This window comes from Acomys minous (assembly GCF_964271855.1).
Source record: "Acomys minous genome assembly, chromosome: 16".
Lineage (NCBI taxonomy): Eukaryota > Metazoa > Chordata > Mammalia > Rodentia > Muridae > Acomys > Acomys minous.
Genome location: NC_140498.1, coordinates 6,344,911 through 6,364,559, shown reverse-complemented (window position 1 = coordinate 6,364,559; position 19,649 = coordinate 6,344,911). Strand labels below are relative to the sequence as shown.

General features: G+C 43.3%; 1 protein-coding gene across 3 annotated transcripts in view; it reads right to left on the bottom strand.

Moving 5' to 3' along the window:
* The window catches only part of MAP2K4 (mitogen-activated protein kinase kinase 4), a 94,656-nt gene extending 94,257 nt beyond the window's left edge, over positions 1–399 (bottom strand). For 2 of the 3 annotated variants that reach the window (XM_084761349.1, XM_084761350.1), the window contains exon 1: positions 215–399. In XM_084761349.1, coding sequence (XP_084617475.1) covers positions 215–323 — 109 coding nt within the window. In that variant the 5' untranslated portion in view covers positions 324–399. The remainder of the gene's footprint in view (positions 1–214) is intronic. The other variant, XM_084761351.1, reaches the window with a different exon arrangement.
* Between the last annotated feature and the right edge of the window lie 19,250 nt (positions 400–19,649).

Genomic DNA, 19,649 nt, shown 5'->3' with positions numbered 1-19,649 from the left:
GGCCAGGTGGGTCTGACCTGGCGGAGCCGGAGCCGCCACAGCGGCCACGGAAGCCGGGCCCCGGGGCGGGGAAGCCGGGACGAGGCCGAGCCCGGGACACGGAGCTCAGGCGGCTTCCTTCAGACAGCCCCGGGGACGCGGCGGCTCACAGGCCGCGGCTCGGCCGAGCGCCTCGCGAGGGGCCCCGGGGTCTCGGTGCGCCCGCCGTCCTTACCCTGCATGCTGCTGACGGCCGGGTGGCCGGAGGCTGGAGGCCCGATGGGCCCCGGGGTGCCGCCACCGCCCCCGGAGCCGCCGCCGCCGCTCGGGCTCGGAGCCGCCATTGTTGGAAGTGAGGAGCCGAGCGGCGCCGCGGCGGCTGCAATGCAGCAAGCTTGGCCTCTCGCTCCGCCGAGGGCGCGGCTTGCGCCGCCGTGGCCACGCCCCGAACACGCCCCCGCCACGCCCCCTCCCCCGTGCACGCCCCCGCCAGAGCTGACGCGCAGCCTGCAGTACCGGCTGAGCTGCAGCAGCACCCAGTACTGAGGGCTTGGCCTGCAATCCTGGATCCAGGTGGCTCTCTACCCCCTGGAACCCGAAGTGGCTTGCAGAATCAGAAATATATGTGCACTGGAGGGAGCGAAAGACCTATGACCCCAGAGCTTTAGAACTACCTTCTTAGAACATCAGAACTGTAACGCTGAAAGAAATCTCACAGGTCATGCTTGCTTCCTGTCCAGGAGAGTCAGCTGTAGCTTGCGGTTTCACCCCAATATTCTCTGCACTTCTGGAAGCTGACAGGGGTCCTTCAGGGAAGACGTTTATCATAACCCAAAAGGGAAAGTTCCGGTTTAGGCTTTTCAGCACAGAATGCACGCTACACATTTTGTCAGTGTGTTCTGTGGGGAAGAGGACAACGAACAACAAAAAGGAGAGGCTGTGGTGGCTTCCAAATGTATCTCCTTTTCAAATGCCGGTTAGGAGGTGGCTTTCTTTGATGGAAGCTTTATTTTAGTTCCAGGAGAAGGATCAAAATTCATAAGGCTGACCATGGCGCCGAGTGCCTTTAATCCTAGCACTTGGGAGGCAGATGTCTGTGAGCTTGAAGTCAACCTGGTTTCTAGAACTTTCTCTAAATTTTTTTAAAGGATAATAATGAAATCAAATAGTCCTTCCAAAACAACTTGCCATGTTAGAAAACATGGATGGTTGCAAAATAAGGGCGGAGGGGGGGGGGCGAGTAATACAGTTGAGTATTTGTTTTGGCTTAGACACTTTAACACACAGAAAAAGGGCATCAGAGACCCCATAATTTGCTAGCAATGTCCCAAGTATCATGTCCTGCCATTACCAGACTCTAGCCACAGTGTGTTGTGACATTTGCCGTGCCAGGAATGCTTCCGGGGCAGCTCTAACGTCACCGTGGGGTGTGAGAATCATCTCCATTCGCAGTTCCAGTTCCTTGGGGGCTTGAGGCAGTGCCAAGAGATCGCTTAAAGGGATTTGAATGTCCCTGTTTCCATAAGCACCATGAGTTTCCCACTCCCCGTCTTTGGTGTGAATAATCAATATGTTCACACTCTTACGAAAAGTGCCTTTGTAAAGGCCCCGCCCCCTTTCTAACAAGGACATAGTTCTCGAGTAAGAACTTAATATGAGCAATATACATAGCAAATATATTTTGTATATGTAATATATTATTACTGATTATATAACATTACTATATAATATGTGTTATATAATATATGGTGATTATATAATTTAATGAGAACGTTATATATGTATACATAGCTAGTATATATGTATGAGAGAGAGAGAGAGAGAGAGAGAGAGAGAGAGAGAGAGTAACAATCTCTTAAAGACATTACCAGAGTTTGGAGGAGTGCTAAAAATGTATATATCATATACATATCCAATATTTCCTTAGGAGGTATACAGTGTACTGGAAAGTTTTGGTATCTTTAAAAACTCAGTTATGTAGTGTAAACACGTTTTTGTTTTAATACCGGGTGTAGGATATGGGGCTGATTCAGATTGTCCACAGCCTCGTGTGGGCTCTGAGAGGGACTGTTTGCAAACTGCAGATAGTTTAATTCTGGGGGCTCTGAAGAGGGAATAAATGCCAGAGCCAGGAGAGAGAGGGGGCTCTGGGAAGGAAGAAGGAGGCTGCTGCTGCTTCTGCTCCCCTGCTGCTCCTGGTTGCTGATGATGCAGTTTGACGAGAAGCTGGAGATAGCCTGAGAGAAAGATTGAGCTTGCCCCCAAGAATCTGAGGACCGTAACCAGCTGAGCATCACTAAGAAGAGCCCCACCCCTCTAGCCTTCTTTCTCTCCTACAGGCCTTGGGGAGTTGGAAGGGATAAAGGGTGGAGTAGGGAAAAAGAGATATAAGAAACCAAAGTAAATTAGATTTTAAAAATACAAGCAACAGTATAAGTTGTACAAAACGATTTTAATCAAATTAGGAAAACATTGGCCTAATATAGTTAAGTGACCATGAATGAGAAAAATAAGTAACAAAGAAACCTGAGAAAAAAACATTCAATCCAACAAATTCACGAGGCTAAGGGAACTAAAGGGGCCTGAACCAGGCCAAGCTATTTGCCTAATGTTGGGCTTATGATAAAGCTGACCTGGATTTTTGATCTTAGCCATTCTGATGGGTGTAAGATGGAATCTCAGAGTTGTTTTGATTTGCATTTCCCTGATAATTAAGGAGGTTGAGCATTTCTTTAAGTGTTTCTCAGCCATTTGATATTCCTCTGTTGAGAATTCTCTGTTTAGTTCCAAGCCCCGTTTCTCAATTGGGTTATTTGGTTTGGTGGTGTTTAATTTCTTGAGCTCTTTATATATTTTGGATATTAGACCTTTGTCAGATGTAGGGTTGGTGAAGATCTTTTCCCAGTTTGTAGGCTGTCGCTTTGTTCTCTTGACAGTGTCTCCTGCCTTACAGAAGCTTCTCAGCCTCATGAGGTCCCATTTATTAATTGTTGATTCAAGTGACACCACATGCTGGCGAGGATGTGGGGAGAGAGGAACACTCCTTCATTGCTGGTGGGAATGCAAACTAGTACAACCACTTTGGAAATCTATCTGGTGCTATCTCAGAAAAATGGGAATAGGGCTTCCTCAAGACCCAGCTATTCCACTCCTTGGAATATACCCAGAAGATGCTCCAGCACACAACAAGAAAATTTGCTCAACCATGTTCATAGCAGCCTTATTCATAATATCCAGAACATGGAAACAGCCTAAGTGTCCATCAGTAGAAGAATGGATAAAGAAACTGTGGTACATATACACTATGAAATACTACTCAGCTATTAAAAACAAGGAATTCCTGAAATTTGTGGATAAATGGATTGAGCTAGAAATGATCATAATGAGTGAGTTAACCCAGAAGCAGAAAGACTCAAATGGTATATACTCACTTATATCTGCATATTAGCCCAAGGGGCATGTCCCACGAAAGCCTTCACTTACCAGGAAACTGAGACAGAGGGGAGGACATTCTAAAAAAAAAAAAAAAAAAGCTGACCTGGATTTGTATTGCTCTTGGTATTGTAAACTAATAGATAAGGGCTGAGAACAAGAACTTCCGAGGAAGTCTACACGTGGACAAAAACAAGGAAGGACTTTGATTTGTTAAAACTGGTGGAGCTACTTACATGCTTTTTGCTTCTTCTCTTGTTCCTACGTTTCTTATATGTTTCTGTATTTTGTTCCTCATAGACTGAGCTGGATTCCTCAAAATTCATTTGCTGACGTCCTAAGCCCCGGTACTGTGACAGTGACTGGGCCTGAGGATGATAGAGGCCTTAAGGAGATGGGTCAGATAGGAGAGGTCATGTGAGTAAGCCCTAGCCCGTTTGCCTGGTGTTCTCGTCATGCTCTGCTGTGTGGACACACACAGGGAAGATCCACAGGAGGAAAGTAGAAGATGCGAATCGACAAGCCAAGAAGAGAAAACGCTTGGACCGCACCTTGATCTCAGAGCTCTGAGCAAACAATTTCCTGTTGCTTAAGTCGCCTGCCTGTGGTACTTTGTTACGGCCATCACAGGAAACTGACACTGCATATGGCTTTTAAAAAGGAATATCTCAAAGGAGTGTAGGATTTGGGGCGATAGATACTAGTAGCTGGCGTAAGTTTGGAGGAGAGGGGAGGGCAATTGGGCAACAAGTATCAAGCTCCAGCAAAAACCAATTTATAAGCCATTTTATGGACTTTCTGCATGGGCCTGGAAGTCAGGCTCTGCTGTGCAACCAGAGGGTTAGAATAGCGTTAATACCACTGCTTAGAGTGATGCGTGATGAAAACAACATGCCCTGGGAGAAGCTGCGGGCAGAGAGTCGTGTTTGCCTAGCCCCTGATGAGGGAAACCTGGCTGGAAAGCCTAGCTCGCTACTTCTTTTTAATTCGTGTCTCAATAGTTAGATTAAGAGAATGGTTTTCAGGGGCTGGAGATATAACTTAACAGTTAAAAGCATTTGTTTTTCTTACAGAGGACTTGGGTTTGATTCCCAGCACCAGCGTGGTGGCTCACAGCTCAGCCGTCTGTAATAGAATCTAATACCCTCTTCTGACCTCTGTTTCCACCAAGCATACACATGCCTCAAATACATACATGCAGGAAAAACACTCATACACAGAAAAGAAAATAAAGCAAAGATTTTCATTAGAAATATTATGTTTTCATTTTATATTACAAATAAAACAAAAGTAATTTACAGATGAATTTCACCTTAGGACCACAGTTTCTTTAATAAGTAATAAGAAGAGCAGATACCCTGGTGTGGCTAACAGAGTTAACAGATCTTTCCTGTAAGGGCTTCATAAATAACTTTAAAAAAAAAAAAAAAAAGCCCATCTCCTTCTACCCAAAGTCACCAAAAGCTCAGTACCAAGCCATCTCAATGGCTGCTGTGGCCTCTTCAGGCACAGGGAACGGTGTGGTCTCTGGGTACCATTTGAGCAGCTTGTCAACTGGAAGCATGGTACAGGAGAGAAGCTTTGACCCATCCTACGACCAGAAAGGCCAGAATATCAGCTCATGTCAGATAGCCACTCAGGTGGTATCACTAACTTTAACTTCCAATAATTGTGCATCTGTGTAGAACTGCAGGTAAATATTTATCATGGCACTGTTCATAACAATATAAATGAAAGTATGAAAGCTCTGGGGAAGGCTAATATTGGCAGCACTGGCCATGGTCTGAGCAGACACAAATACACTTCAAAAGGATGTGACTTTATTCTACTAGAACTACGTCCCCATCCAGTGCTCAGAACCTGTGTTCTGGTTCTCTAACGTCTCTTTAAAAAGACAGGGAAGCTAAGTGCTGTCATGTATGCCTGTGTCCCAGAATGCTGGAAGGGAAGTTAAGGCAGGAAGAGTGAGAGTTCCCTGTCAGCCTGGGCTACACAGGGAGAAACTGTCTCAAACGGAAGGAAGAGGAGGGGCAGACAACATCAAAAGGAAGAAAGAGGGTAGGAGAAAGGACAGGAGGAGGGGAAGGGAGGAGGGAAAGGAAGACAGGAAGGGAGGGAGAAAAGGAAGAGAGGCAGACAAGAAAAGTCAGGTAAAGTGAAACTCAGGCGTGGCTGAATCTAACTATAATCCCAGCACTGGGAAGCTGGGGCAGGGAGATCACAAATTCAAGGCCAGCCTGGGCTGCATAGTGAGACACTGTAGAGAAAGACAGGAAGGAGAGGGGAAGAGAGGGCAGAGGGAAGGCGGGCAGGGAGGGAAGGGAACAGTAGGTGCCCCTCTGGGAGAGAGTGCGAGGGACCAGCCAGGAATGATGGCCACACCCCCTGTCTTGAAAGGCAGTATACACACAGTCAGTGTATACTAAAGACTTGTGTACTTGGTATGTATATTTTACATCTGAAAAGAACCTATCAGATAGCAAACGCTAGCTAATCATATATTGATGTATTTAAGGAGGCCATGTACTGCCTGGTAATGTGCGATAGACTTTGAAAAATGGCTGAGTTGAAGAACACAGGGATGGAAAGATGAGTCGCTGCATGCTGAAAGAAGCTTTCTAAAATGTTCTAAGCTGATAAAGTCTAGAGGATCAGTACACCGATTCAAGCTACAGTATTTTGACCTGTATGTCTGAAATGTCATAATACCACAAAAATCAAAAGTACAAGACAACTAAAAAAAAAATTCTAAATCTAAACATGTCACTAAATCGTGCTGTCAATAAAATTACAGAAGATGCAATGTAATTGAAAACCTAAACGAAGTTTGTCCTACTGACTGGCTTGTGAGAATAGAATTTAGTAATTAAGGGATTGCATGGGTACACTATTGTGGCTTTCTGGTTGGGTGTTTTTTGTTTGTTTGCTTGTTTGTTTTAGTCTTCAGATAACAATATATGGTTTGAATTTAATAACACTTCTTTATCTCGCTCATCCTTTGCTTTAAGCAGTCATGCAATAGAGCACAGGCTGCTCATACAAAAATAACCAGTGATCTTTCTGTCGGTCCCAGTCTCCCACATGTGAAGCTTATAGGCATGTGCCCTCCTGCCTGCTGTGAAGGCCAATATTGATTGCCAACTGAACAGAATCTAGAATCTGCTAGGAGACAAACCTCAGAGAGACTCTGCAAGAGGATGTCCAGGCTGGGTTAATCAAGGTAAGAAATCTCTCTCTGAAATGTGGGTGGTACCATCTCACGGGCTGGGGTTATGGCTTCAATAAGAAGGGGGCCGTGAGCTGGACACTGGCCTTCATCTCTGGCCCTGACTGCTGATGTGATGGGACCAACAGAATCATATCCCTACCGCTGTGCTTTTCCCACCATGATGGACTGACGCTACCCTCAGCTGGGAGCCAAATACATATGTTCTTCTTAAATTGATTTTTTAAATATCTGGTCACAGAAAGAAGAAAAGTATGGATGCACCTGGCTCGTTCTGTCTTTCTGGGAAGAGGTTTAAACTGTGCTCCATATACCACCCAGTTTGCCCACTTGACCTGTACAATTCAGTGATTTCAGTATAGTCACTGCAGTATGCAGCCATCACAAGAAGCAAATTTGGAATGTTTTCATCACCCCCAACAGAATCCTATCCCTTTTACAGTCACCCCTGACCCCCAGTGATGGTCAGCCACATCCTCTGTGTTGTCTCTTGGCACAAGCTAGAGTTGTCTGGGAAGAGGGAACCTCAAATGAGAAAACATCTCCATCACACTGGCCTGTAGGCAAGTCTGTGAGGTGGGTTTTTATGGTTGGTTTTTGGGGGGGAGGAGTTGATTAATGATTGATGAGGAAGGGCCCAGTGTGGGCTCTGTCACGCCTGGGCAGGTGGTCCTGGGAGGTATGGGAAAGCAAACTGAGCAAACCAGCAGAAACAAGCCAGGAAGCAGCATTCTCCCATGGTCTCCGCTCAGTTCCTGCTTCTAGGTTCTTGCCTTGAGTCCTTGCACTGTCTTCATGAGGAACTGTAAAGCTGTAGGATGAAATCGCCCCTCCCCCAGTTCCTCTCTATCATGTTTACCACACTGGTAGAAACCCTAACTGACACACCCTTCCCAGGTCTAGGAGAGCATCTACTTCCTGTCTACACAGATTTGCCTGGGTTTTTGCACTCTGTTCCTTTTGGCATTTTGAAAACTGGGACATTGCATTACTGTGATATATTTTGTTTATCCGTTTGTCCATTGATGGGCATTTCAAGTTGTTTTCACTTTTTGGTTATTCTCACAATGTTGCGGTGAATGTTTGTGTATGAGTTGTTCTGTGGGAGTCAATTGTCAGATCCTCGGGTAGGTACCTAAGGAGTAACACGGACAGCTCTTAGGGAAACCCTGTGTGTACCCACTTAAGGGACTATCAGACTCCTTCCAAAGTGGATGAGTCATTTGTATTCCCAGAATACCCGAGGGTTTCGATTTCGCCACCTGTGTGCAGATTGTTATCTGTCTTTTTAGTGTGGCCTCCCTAGTGAGCCTCATTATGTCTGGGGCCATTTCACCTACAATATCCAATGAACTGAACAAACAGGTATTAAATCTTTACCTATAAACCTATAGAAAGACAATGTAAAAACACAAAGGAAATATGTACCAGTCATTGTTTGTTTCAAGAGGGACTACCATGAACTCTGAGGCCATCATCAGTCACTTTTGACTGAATCAGACCACAACAGATTCAACTAGTCAGAGCTTGCCTTCCTCTCTGCAAGGGGCACATTCTGGGAGTTGGGCTATGTACTAATGAGATACTAGTAAATTAAAATCTGCTAGTAATTGAAAAACAATCACTTTATCATCAGTATAGATTAACAATGATTATTGCTGGACGTATAACTATTTTTGGAATGTGGAAAAGAGTGAAATTCCCCTAAATTTGGGATTAACAAGAAAATAAAGTTATATGTGTCGTGATAATGCTAATGAGCAAGATAGACATCACAAGAGGAAAGTTTTAAAGAATTACGGTGTTTGATTAACTCAGATTTTCTTCAGATGTAGTCTCACTATTCACTGAAAGCCAAAAAGACCTCAGACTCTTAGTTTTCCTGCCTCAGGCTGAGATTACAGGCATGCACCACCATGCCTAGCTACCAGGAAGGTTTTATTTACTTGTTTGTTCAGGATACATAATTCATAGAAATACTTTTAATTATTTTAATATCTAAAGAGCACACAAGGCAATATGCTAACATAGTGCAATAAAAATGAATAAAACATGAATGACTGATGTATATTTCATTATTTGAAACATATGATTACAACTCTCATGTGTAATTATAGTAATGCACATTAAAACAAAGATATAATATTTTACCCATAAGACAAATAGAAATGATTGATGGTTGTTGTTGTTGTTTTTATTGACTCCTCCTCACCACCACCTTTTTTAGACTTAGACCACTCTGGCTTTGAACTTTCATCAATCCACCTGCCTCTGCCATCTGTTGTGTAGTAATTTCCTCCAAGATAAAACATTCCATCTTGAAGGAAGGTCATTAAGCCTCTAGATGCTCTAAAGGAGGGTGAAACATTCCATCCTGCAGGGAAGCTCCTTAAGCTCAAGAAATATACAAGACAAAAGCTTCAGGAAGTCCTTGAAACTGACCAGATTACTAGGCATCTGCCTCTCCAGATATACATAGCCCAAAAGATTACAGTCTCAGACCATCAGAACATTACCCCCCAAAAAACACTAAGCTGTGGAGTGGCCTGCAGGTTTTCAGTGCACTCTAGGTTTCCAGTTTTTAATGGGATGCCACTCATGCAGTTTTGGGTTTTGGTGATACAACTATCTTTGAGTAATTTCTCTTAGAGTAAGCAACCCCTCATCTACACTCCTGTAAGTAATCCCAGTAAATCCATTGGACTTTGACAATATCCTTATTTGGTCTGTTGTCTGTTTCTTATCTGGGGTGAGTAGACAATTGTCTGCATTTCCTTAGGAGCAGTGTCATACAACACCTCCCAATACCTGTGCTTATAGGTGTTCATCACTACATCGAGTTCTTTTTGGTTGTTGTTGTTTTGTGGGTTCTGTTCATAACAGGGTCCCTCTATGTAACCTGTGCTCATCTGGAGCTTTTGGAAATTCTTCTTCCTCAGCCTTTCAGATACTTGGGCCATAGGCATTCACCACCACAGCCAACTTCTCTTTGCTTTTTTTTTTTTTTTTTTTTTTGCATAGGATACAGACCCTAGAACTTCAAAGACAGTTCATTTAATTAAACTCAGTTCCTAAAATTCTTCCCTTTCTCATGCAATTTCAACTGTTAGCTTATAGCTGAAAAGGCTGACCTGGGTTTATTGTTCAAAGAAAGAGGGCTTGTATGAGTCCTGCATGCCTAGAAAATTATCAGCATTGAAAAGAAGATGAGGAGGAGAAGGACAAGGAGGAGGAGGAAGAAAAGAAACAGACCTCTTCCTGCAGTTCACACAGCACAAGCCCATCTTAATGTCAACATAAGACTGCACAGCCTTCAGATTACAGAGGTAAAGTTTGTTGTAAGGAGTTAAACTTGGACTGGGACTGTAGCTCAGTTAGTAGAGTTCTGGCCTAGCATGCACAAAGCTCTAGGTTCAAGTCCCAGCACCATGTAAGACAGTGCAATGACAAACACAAATGCAATCTCAGCACCAGACAGGCAGGTAGAAGGAGAATCGCAAGTTCAAGGTCATCCTCATACACCCTCTGACACAGGGAGTTTGAGGCCAGTCTGAGACAGTTTAACATCTAGCACAACTAGAGATTTCTAATTTTTCACCTTTCAGATTTCTGCTTTGACATCTTTCCATATGAACTTTACAATCAGTCCAGGTTTTTTTTCAGACTATGAATGAAAAAAAGGAGTCTCTTTTTTTCTCCTATAAAATATGGCTAACTTATAGAAAGGGGAAATTGTAGGTCACTGAGGTGGTTCAGAGGGTAAAAATGATTGCTGTGAGAGCCTGATGGCCTGAGTTTGATCCACAGAACCCATGACGCTTGAGAACTGTGCTCTGATGTCCATACAGGTGTTAGGGCATACACACACACACACACACACACATGCAGGCACATGCTCGTATGCACATGAGCACACATGCTCACACATACACACAGTGAACTTTTTAAAGAATGAATTGTAGGTCATATTAAATGTGAAAAGTAATTTCATTCATATTATATAGAAAGGGCAACATGATCAATTTCATTCTCTTGAATTAAGGTAGATTGATAAAATGCCTCTCACCAAATTTAACAGACTGAGAAAATATGCTTCAGGGGCTAAGAGTGGTAGAATGCTTCTTTAGAAAGTCCAAGGTGTTAGGCTTGATCCTTAGCACGTAAGCAAACAGAGTAATGTTACCTGTTAGCAAAACCGGAAATAAATTTGCATACTTACAACAATATCGCATAATTAAAGATGGGCTCTCAAATCAGAAACAGACATCTGCAAACAGTTAAACTTTAATTTCTATCTCAAACATTAAATCAGAAAAAGGTAAATTGGATCTGGAATACAGGACTGTCCTCTGTGCCAACTCACATCATCTTCAAGAGTTCTGCTGGGCACAGTCACCAAAGATCATCAGAGATTGGCCTATTGACTATTTGCCTTCCTCATAGGAGAGTGTGAAGATTCTAGCCACCTCTCCCAGCCAGTTGTGTACACAGGCCCATATTCCTGAATACTTAGTCCTCATTTGATTCACCTGTTTGGGAAGCATTAAGAGGTGTAGTCTAGTTGGAGGAGGTATGTTACTGGGGATGGGCCTTGAGCTTTCAAAACTCACCCAATAAATTCAGTCTTCTAAGAAGCCTGATGTGGGGATTTGAGCCTGAGGGCAGAACTAACACTGGTCCACTCACTTCCTTTCTAGAAAAATCCAGCAAGAGGAATGACTGCCTTGGAAGCAAGCAGAAGTCTTTGACTAATACTCAGCCAGGCAGCACTTGAAGGTAGAAACAGGTGCATCTCAGGCCAGCCTGGTCTACAGAGTAAAATGACTTAATATGTAATTGTCAATAAAGACTTTGGAAAGTGTCAAAAAAAAATTCAGTTTTCTATAAGTTGCTTTGGTCACTGAGTTTTGTCATAGCAATGGAAAAGTAATTAAGACAGGTTCCCCAGTGAACTCTGGTGGAGTCGTGCTTTGCTTTGTTATTGGGACCTTGAGAGGGGTAGACATTGTTTACCTCTCCTCCAGGGAAGGAAATTTAGCAACAATATAGGAAATTTTAGTGCACACACACAGGAACCAAACTAAAGTAACCAAGCAAATAAACAGAAACTTCAAGAAATCAATACAACAGAGGATAGCACAAAAGTTGTAGAGGAGAAATAAAATAATGCTTTTTGGCAAAAGTTATGGTAAACAAGTGAAAAACCAAACAAAGGACAAGGAAAGTATTCTTCAATTTACAGCAAAGAGCTAATTTCCTTATTAGAATTTCATACAGGACTGGTATAGCACAGGGAAGTGCACAGTTGGCTCTGAGTTAGAGCCCCAGTACAATGCACACACACACACACACACACACACACACACACACACACACACACCAAAACAAAATAAATGAAGGAAATAGAAAGAAGAAATAAAGAAGAATGGGGAAAAACTTTCCTTTTATGGAAAACAGATTTTTGTCATACAATATATTCTGATTATAGTTTCTTTTCTCCTTACCTCCCTTCCCATCCAGACCCTCACCCCTTCTGTTGCTTCTTAGAAAACACAAAGGCATCTAAGGACTAATAAGAAAATAAAACACGACAAACCAAGTTCAAATGAATCATAATATGACAAAACTATTAAGAAAAAGAGCCAAGGAAAAAGGACAAGAAATGCATATAGATGCAGAGTCACAAACATTCATATACACAAGAACCCTATAAGGATTCGAAAACAAAAGCTATAATATGTATTCAAAGAACTTTAAGGTAAAGATGATGATGATGATGATGGTGATGGTGATGATGATGATGATGATGGTGATGGTGATGGTGATGCCATGACTTAATATTATGAGACAAAGATCCTCCAAAGATGCCACTGAGTTCGTTTGGTTTTGTCCATCTACTCCTGGGTACACAGCCTACTTTTAAGAATAGTTGTCCCAGTTAGATTCCCTTGGAGAAAAATTAGCTTTTCATTTGCAAGTGGCTATCAATTGAAGATAGTTTCTCAGTTGAGGACAAAGTGTGTTCACCTGTTTTAGCTCTAGGGCCCCATCTGGTGCAGACCTATGTAGGCCATGTGCATGCTAGCACAGTCTCTGTGAGTTCATATGTATTCCAGCCCTGTTGTGACTAGAAGGCCTCGATTCCTTGGCGTCCTCCAGGCCCTCTGGCTATTACACTCTTTTTGCCTCCTATGCTACAGGGTTCCCTTTGCCCTGAGGGGCAGGATTTGATGGAGACCTCCCTTGTAGGGCTGAGGGTTCCACATCCTCTCACTTTCTGAATGTTGTCTGGCTGTGTGTCCCATCTGCTGCAGGAGGAAGCTTCCCTGATGGTGGCTGAGCATGGCAGGCAGGCATGACTAGAGCAGAATGTCATTAGGACTCATTCGATTGTTAGGCTCCTTTAGCAGAACACTAGTACTTGGTTTTCTCCTGGGCCCCTGGCCTATCTAGTCTCAGGTTCTTGGCCACCCATGCAGTGTTGGAAAATGTGTTCCATCGTGTGGAGCAGGCCTTAACTCAAAGCAGGGATTGGTTGGTTACTCCCACAAGCTCTGTGCCACTGTTGTGCTAGCATGTCTTGCAGGTGAGTCACACATGTACATTGAAAGATTTGCAGCTGGGTTGGTGTTTATCTTTCTCCCTGGGTAGCATGAGCACCTTCCTGTACTGTGAATACTAGACCACAGGGAAGAGGCGCTAGGTAGACACCAGCTTCTCTTCTTTGTGTTGAATGAGTTGCATAGTATAGGTGTTGTCTTCAGCCGCAGGGCATTACTGTCAGCTAGTGAAGAGCCACCCCCAGCCTTGTCAATAGCCTGGGTTGTTTGGTGGTTCCCATGGGGACCTCTTTAGCCACACACCTGATTAGCTTTAACTCTTTCCTGGTGCTGGAAGGTCCAGTTGGTGATAAGTGACGTCCAGCTAGGGCTCTGTCTGCCTTCATATATGTACATATTATAGGTCACTTCTGCTGTATTAGGTTTCCATTGTGCCTTCTCAGATGCCCTTAGTTTTAGCTGTCTCTCCCTGTATTCCCTCCTCACCTCCCTTTTCATCCCCTTTCCCATCTCATCCTCACATTCCAACCCTCCCTCTTCCTTGTCCATTCATAACTATCTAATTTGTTTACCCTTCCTAGGGTCATCTATCCCTCCCCTTAGTCTCTCACTGTCTACCTAGCCTCTGGTTCTATGGCTTGTAGCTTGCTTATCAATGACTTAACAGCCAATGTCCACATGTAAGAGAATGCATAGCATATTTGTATTTCTGGGTCTGAGTTTCCTCACTCAGGATGATTTTTTTTTCATCCCTTTACCTACTAATTTCATGATTTTATTTTTTAATGGCTGAATACTATTCCATTGTGCAAATGTACCATATTTTCTTTATCCGCTTATTTATTGACAGATAGTCTAGTTTGTTTCCAGTTTCTGGCTATTATGAATAGAGCAACATGAGCATGTTTGAGCAAGGTCTCTGTTGTAGGATGATGCATTCTTTGGGCATAGTCTCAAGAGTGGTATAGCTGGATCTTGAGGTAGATCTAGTCGCATCTTTCTGATGAACCCCACACTGATTTCCATAGTGGCTGTACAAGTTTGTGCTCACACCAGCAACGGATGAGTGTTGGGGAAAAAAACTTAGTCATACTAAAATGACTTTCACATTAAAAAGCACAGTGAAATATGATGTTTTACAGGCAAACTTTATTAACACGTTGATGAGGGTATGGGCAAGTGACATTTTCAGACATAGCTGATGGGGATACGGAGAGATGGCACAGTGGTTAAGAGTACTTCCTGATCTTCCAGAGGAATCTGGGTTTTGTTTCTAGCACCCATATGGTGCCTCACAGCAGTCTGTAGCTCTAGTTTTAGAAAATCGACGCCCTCTTCTTATCTCTGCAGGCACTGCACCCATGTGGTGCACAGGCATAAATGCAAACACTCATATACATCATATAAAGATAAATATTTTAAAACTATTCATATGTATTCATGTGTATTTGTCTGCTTCTCTGTGTGTGTGTGCCATGTTCATGTAGTACCAAGTAGGCTGGAAGAGGGCATTGAATTTCCTGAAGGTGAGAGTTACAAGAGGTGTGAGCTGATCAGTGTGGATGCTAGGAACTGAGCTTGTGTCCTCTGTGAGAGTGACCAGTGTTCTTAATTGCTGACCCATGTCTCCAGCCCAAAATTGTGTACGCTTTAAAGTGTTCATTCCTTGCTTACTTGTGGCTAACTAGTGTCTCTCAACAATGGACTTTTTTTTTTTTTGCCTTGATTACACATGTATCTCTGTGGATAACCCAAAACTCCCTGCAGCATCTGTCTTTAAGACTTTCTAAAAACAGATCTCAGCCAGGCGTGGTGGCACACACCTTTAATCCCAACACTCAGGGGCAGAGGCAGGTGGATCTCTGTAGGTTCGAGGCCAGCCTGGTCTACAAAAAGAGTCCAGGACAGTCAGGGTTATACAGAGAATCCCCGTCTTGGAAATCCAAAAAATAAAATAAAACAAAAAATAAAAGCAGACCCATTTTCCTGACTAACTTTTCATTTTCTTCCTCGTCTCCTGATCTGCTACATTCTGAGAAGTAGTAGTTTAAAGAGAAGCAGCCCAGAGTCTGGTTAATTCCCGTCTTTTTCTCGAGGTGTGTTCCCCAGGATTTGGGTGGGTGTGCTGATTATCTGAGACAAGATAGCTCAGTCTTCTCATCACCCCAGGGGAAGAAAAAAGCTTGCTTTTCCACTGACCAAGGGACCTTTCGGAGCCACCACATGCGCCTGGAGGCTTCTGTTGGAAGGAGGCAAATTCAGCCTGAAAAACCAAATGCAGACAGAACTCCAGCCTGGGCAGGCGTCCAAGCATTCCCAGTACAGGCAGCAGGGACAGATGGGACCGCCCACTGCTCGCTGCTAAGACTTTTCTTCAGAGTCCTGGTTTTCAAGGTGAGATTCATGTCACAGCAGGGCAGAGTCTGCCTATCCCAAGTTCCAGGATTTAGGTACCTTAAAGCAAAGGAAGCACTTTAAAGACATTTAGGCCCAACTTTCAAGGACTCCAGGGGAGTCGATGAGATGAAAAAGCACATTAGGGGCTTGGGTGAAACAGAGCACAGCGCTGGCCCGGGCTGAGCCGCAGGCTTTCTGTCCATCCACAGAGAGCAAACCTAACCACCAGAGAGCACAGATAGGGACCACCTGCAGAGCTAGCAGTTTGGCCAGTCTGCGCCAAGGCTGTGCTGCCCTTTCCTGAGTGAGAAAGGAAGCTCAAAAAGTGACCCACGGATACAGACATTTTAAGAGTGAAGCACTCGGCTATCTTGATGTGGCTCAATGCTCTCATTGGTAACATGAGTGCTAACAATTCATCGTCCTCTCAGGATTATTGCAAAAATCAAACAAGAAAATGGATGTAAAATTCTGAGAACAAACTGTACCTGGTTTACCATGAAACCTAGTAGTAATTCACTGAATGCCTGTGTGGCATCTGTTTTTGGAAGGGAGATTGCTGTGGATAATAATAGCAAGAACTAGAACCGGGCCTATATATTATTTTATCACACTTTTTGCCATGGCATTTTAACGTGACACTGAAAGGTGAGGTTCACAGTGACCATTATTAACACCATAGGAGTCTCAGTGGACAGTTATGTTGAGTTATACCCACTGCACTATGTCCTACACTTCCAGACAAACACCTCCAGGTTGAACCTCACTCGAAAAGTGACTGTTGCTTCATTGAGGGGCCTAGCTGTCACTTAACAGGCATCTATGATAAGCTCTCTTTTAAACTTGCATTATGCTATTTCTGTCTTTTTAGAGTCCTAACACATCTGAGATTACTATTTTGTTGTTACAGTTTGTGGAGACTTTCAGAGGGGACAGGCTTTGGGGGTTTGGATCATTTTTGTTTGTTGGAACATGGTTGCGCTGCAGTCTGGCTGGCTTCAAATTCAGCACGGCCTCCTGCCTCAGCATTCCCAGTGCTCAGAGATCTTACACAGTCTCAAGTCCTGGTCTCTCCTCAAAGAAAGGGCTTAGGTCTTTAGCTCCAGTTAGCCCTCCAAACTAACCACCACAACACATTATATAGGTAGGGCTTGCTTGGGAGGCTGAGGCAGGAGGATAGCTATGAGTTCTAGGCCAAAGTGGATAAATTCTATTTAAAAAGACAAACCACCCAACAAGCAAAAGATGATGGTATTATTGATGGAGGGTCTTTGAATTATTGGGGACACAGTTTTGGCTAAAAAAATGTTTTGTTTTACATGTATGTGAATAAATGTTTGCCTGCATGTATGCCTATCCCCGTGCAAACCTGGTGCCCTTGGAGGTCAGAAGAGGGCAGTGGGTCCTCTGGACTCCTTTGAGAGTCAGCATATGGTTGCTGGGAACTGAACCTCAGTATTTGGGAAGAGCAGTGAGTTCTCTTGACCACTGAGTCAGCCATCTGTCCAACCCCTAAGGGTTCTAACTTCGGGTGGAATACTGGCCATTAGCACACCTCTCTTTCGTTTCCCTGCTGTATGGAGCAGTTTTATTCTCCACACTCTTCTGCCATGAAGTACCAACTTGCCACAAGCTCTAAAGCTACAAGACCAAACCATGACGGACTAAAACCAACCCAAACTGCAAACCAAATATTTCTTTCTTTTCTAAGTTTTCTAGGGTATTTATTACAGTACCTGAAAACTCATCAGCACTGCAAATGATCACATGTATTTGTCTTCTGAAGACTGAGATAATAGTTTTGTTTTTGTTCTTGTTTTTGTTTTTTTCCGATAGGTTTTCTTTGTGTAGCCCTGGCTTTCCTGGACTTTGTAGACTAAGTTGGCCTCGAACTTACAGAGATCTGCCTGCCACCCCAAGTGCTGGGATTACAGGTGTGTACCACCTCGTGTGGCTCAATAGGTTAAAAAAAAATGTGTGTGTGTGTGTGTGTGTGTGTGTGTGTGTGTGTGTGTGTGTTCATGTGGGGGCAAGTGTGCTTGTGCATGCCTTTGAGGGTTCCTTCAGAGTAAAAATGCATCAGAACCCTTGCTTGTGAACAATCAAGATTGGTGTTAGGATACGAACTCTGGTGCCCTGCAAGAGCAGTGTGTGTTGGGGACTACTGAACCATCTCCCAGCTCCCATGTGTGAGGTTTTAAAGTCATGAATTGTGGTATTGCTCCCCAGATCAGTGACCACAGACTGCATTAAAACATTTGTTAAAAAGATCCAGTTGCAGGCTCTGCCTCTGAGAGACTCCAGTTTGGGGAGAGGCATAAATAACATGGTTTTAACCTGCTCCCACTGAATGCTGCATGGCCAGATTGGAATTAGAACAGGAGTCTGTATTTTTTGTTCATGCACTTTCAATCAATTAAATTATTTTAAAGCTAAACTAGTCTAATCTTCTCTCCTGTGCTTTTATGTACTATGAAATATCCAAAAAGCTAAAAAATAAAAAGAAGAGGTAAAAACAAAAAATACACATGTTACTTATTAAACAAGGTTCTCATTAAAGCATAGTGGATGCTGGATTTGAGAAAATGCTGTTTTGCTCTTCAGGGACAAGGAGACTTTTAAGTTCTCCTTTTAAGTTTAGTTTATTTCTGATGGTTTTAACCATTGTCAAAGAAAAACAGCAAAACACGCCTCACAAAAACTCCAAGTGGATAAATTACATTATTGTTCGCATTTATTTTTAATATCATCTGTGACTATTAATTTCCAGTGCCTCATGTGAGTCAGTAGCTCTTGCAAATTAACCATCATCTAGTTTTAATTTTTCATAATTGTAACCAATAGTCTTACAATGAAGGCACTAAAATGTTTCCTGTGGAGGATTTTATATGCTGTTCTTGCCTATTAGGGCCCAAAGAGAGGCTACCAAATATCTGTCCATTAGGTTTAATGACATTTCATGAATTACTGGGTAGAATGCTATGTGAATGCAAGCTGCTAAGAAGATTCTTTCCGCACATTCTACACAAGCACCACACTATGCACACATATAAGTTTTCCATACACTTCACACAGATTACCTGTATGTATAATTTACAGACATATATGTATCACATATTTATTTCCTAGCCTCTTGGCCAGATCTGACTGAGTTAGCATTGCTATTGATTGTACCATGTGTGTAAAGTAGTATTTGATGATGAATGTACTTTGGGGTCTGGGGATGTGACTTCTCCGTCAGCAGAGTGCTTGATTAGCATGTACTAAATCCTAGGCTCCAAGCTGACAAGGTGACTCTGGGTACCAATGCCTGAGTTTGATACTGGAATCTACATGGTGGGAGGAAGGAACTGATTCCCTAAAGTTGCCTTCTGACCTCCATACCCACAGGCCTTGGCACAGATGCACAACACACACACACACACACACACACACACACACACACACACACACACACACAACTTCAGGACTGGGTTTAGTAGTACATGATTGTAATTCTAGCAGGAGGGTCAGAAGTGAGTTCAAGACTAGCCTGGGTTACAACAACAAAATAGAAATGTAGTCTTCCATGTTCGCCTTTACTTTTACATGTATTAGAACTCACTCCTTTAGCCTGACATTACCATCCAGGGAACTCTTAACATTACATGTGCATTTTGTTAGGGTTTAGTTAAAACCAGGTACTTTAGTCCACAAACCTCCTGAAGTCAATACCTGTCAATGTGTCTGTCTTAGAACAAGCAAATTTGTTGTTGTTGTTGTTTTGTTTCTGAGGCTGGGTCCAATGTAGCCCAGGCTGGCCTTGAATTCACCTGTTCCACAAGAAGAGCCTCCCTTTCCGTTATAACAGTCTCCCAAGACTGCTCAACAGAGGAGCCTACTCAGTCCATTATGCTTGGTCCCCGGGAAACCAGATTTCTTGCATGCTAGAAAAGCACTCTACCACCTCGTGGTACTCGGCTTCTCCCTTGGTAATGGCTCTCTCATAGGAGCTATTTGTTGCTGTGGTCCAGGGCTTAGGCCTCATACCTTTTTATTTTCACTTACTGTCTCAG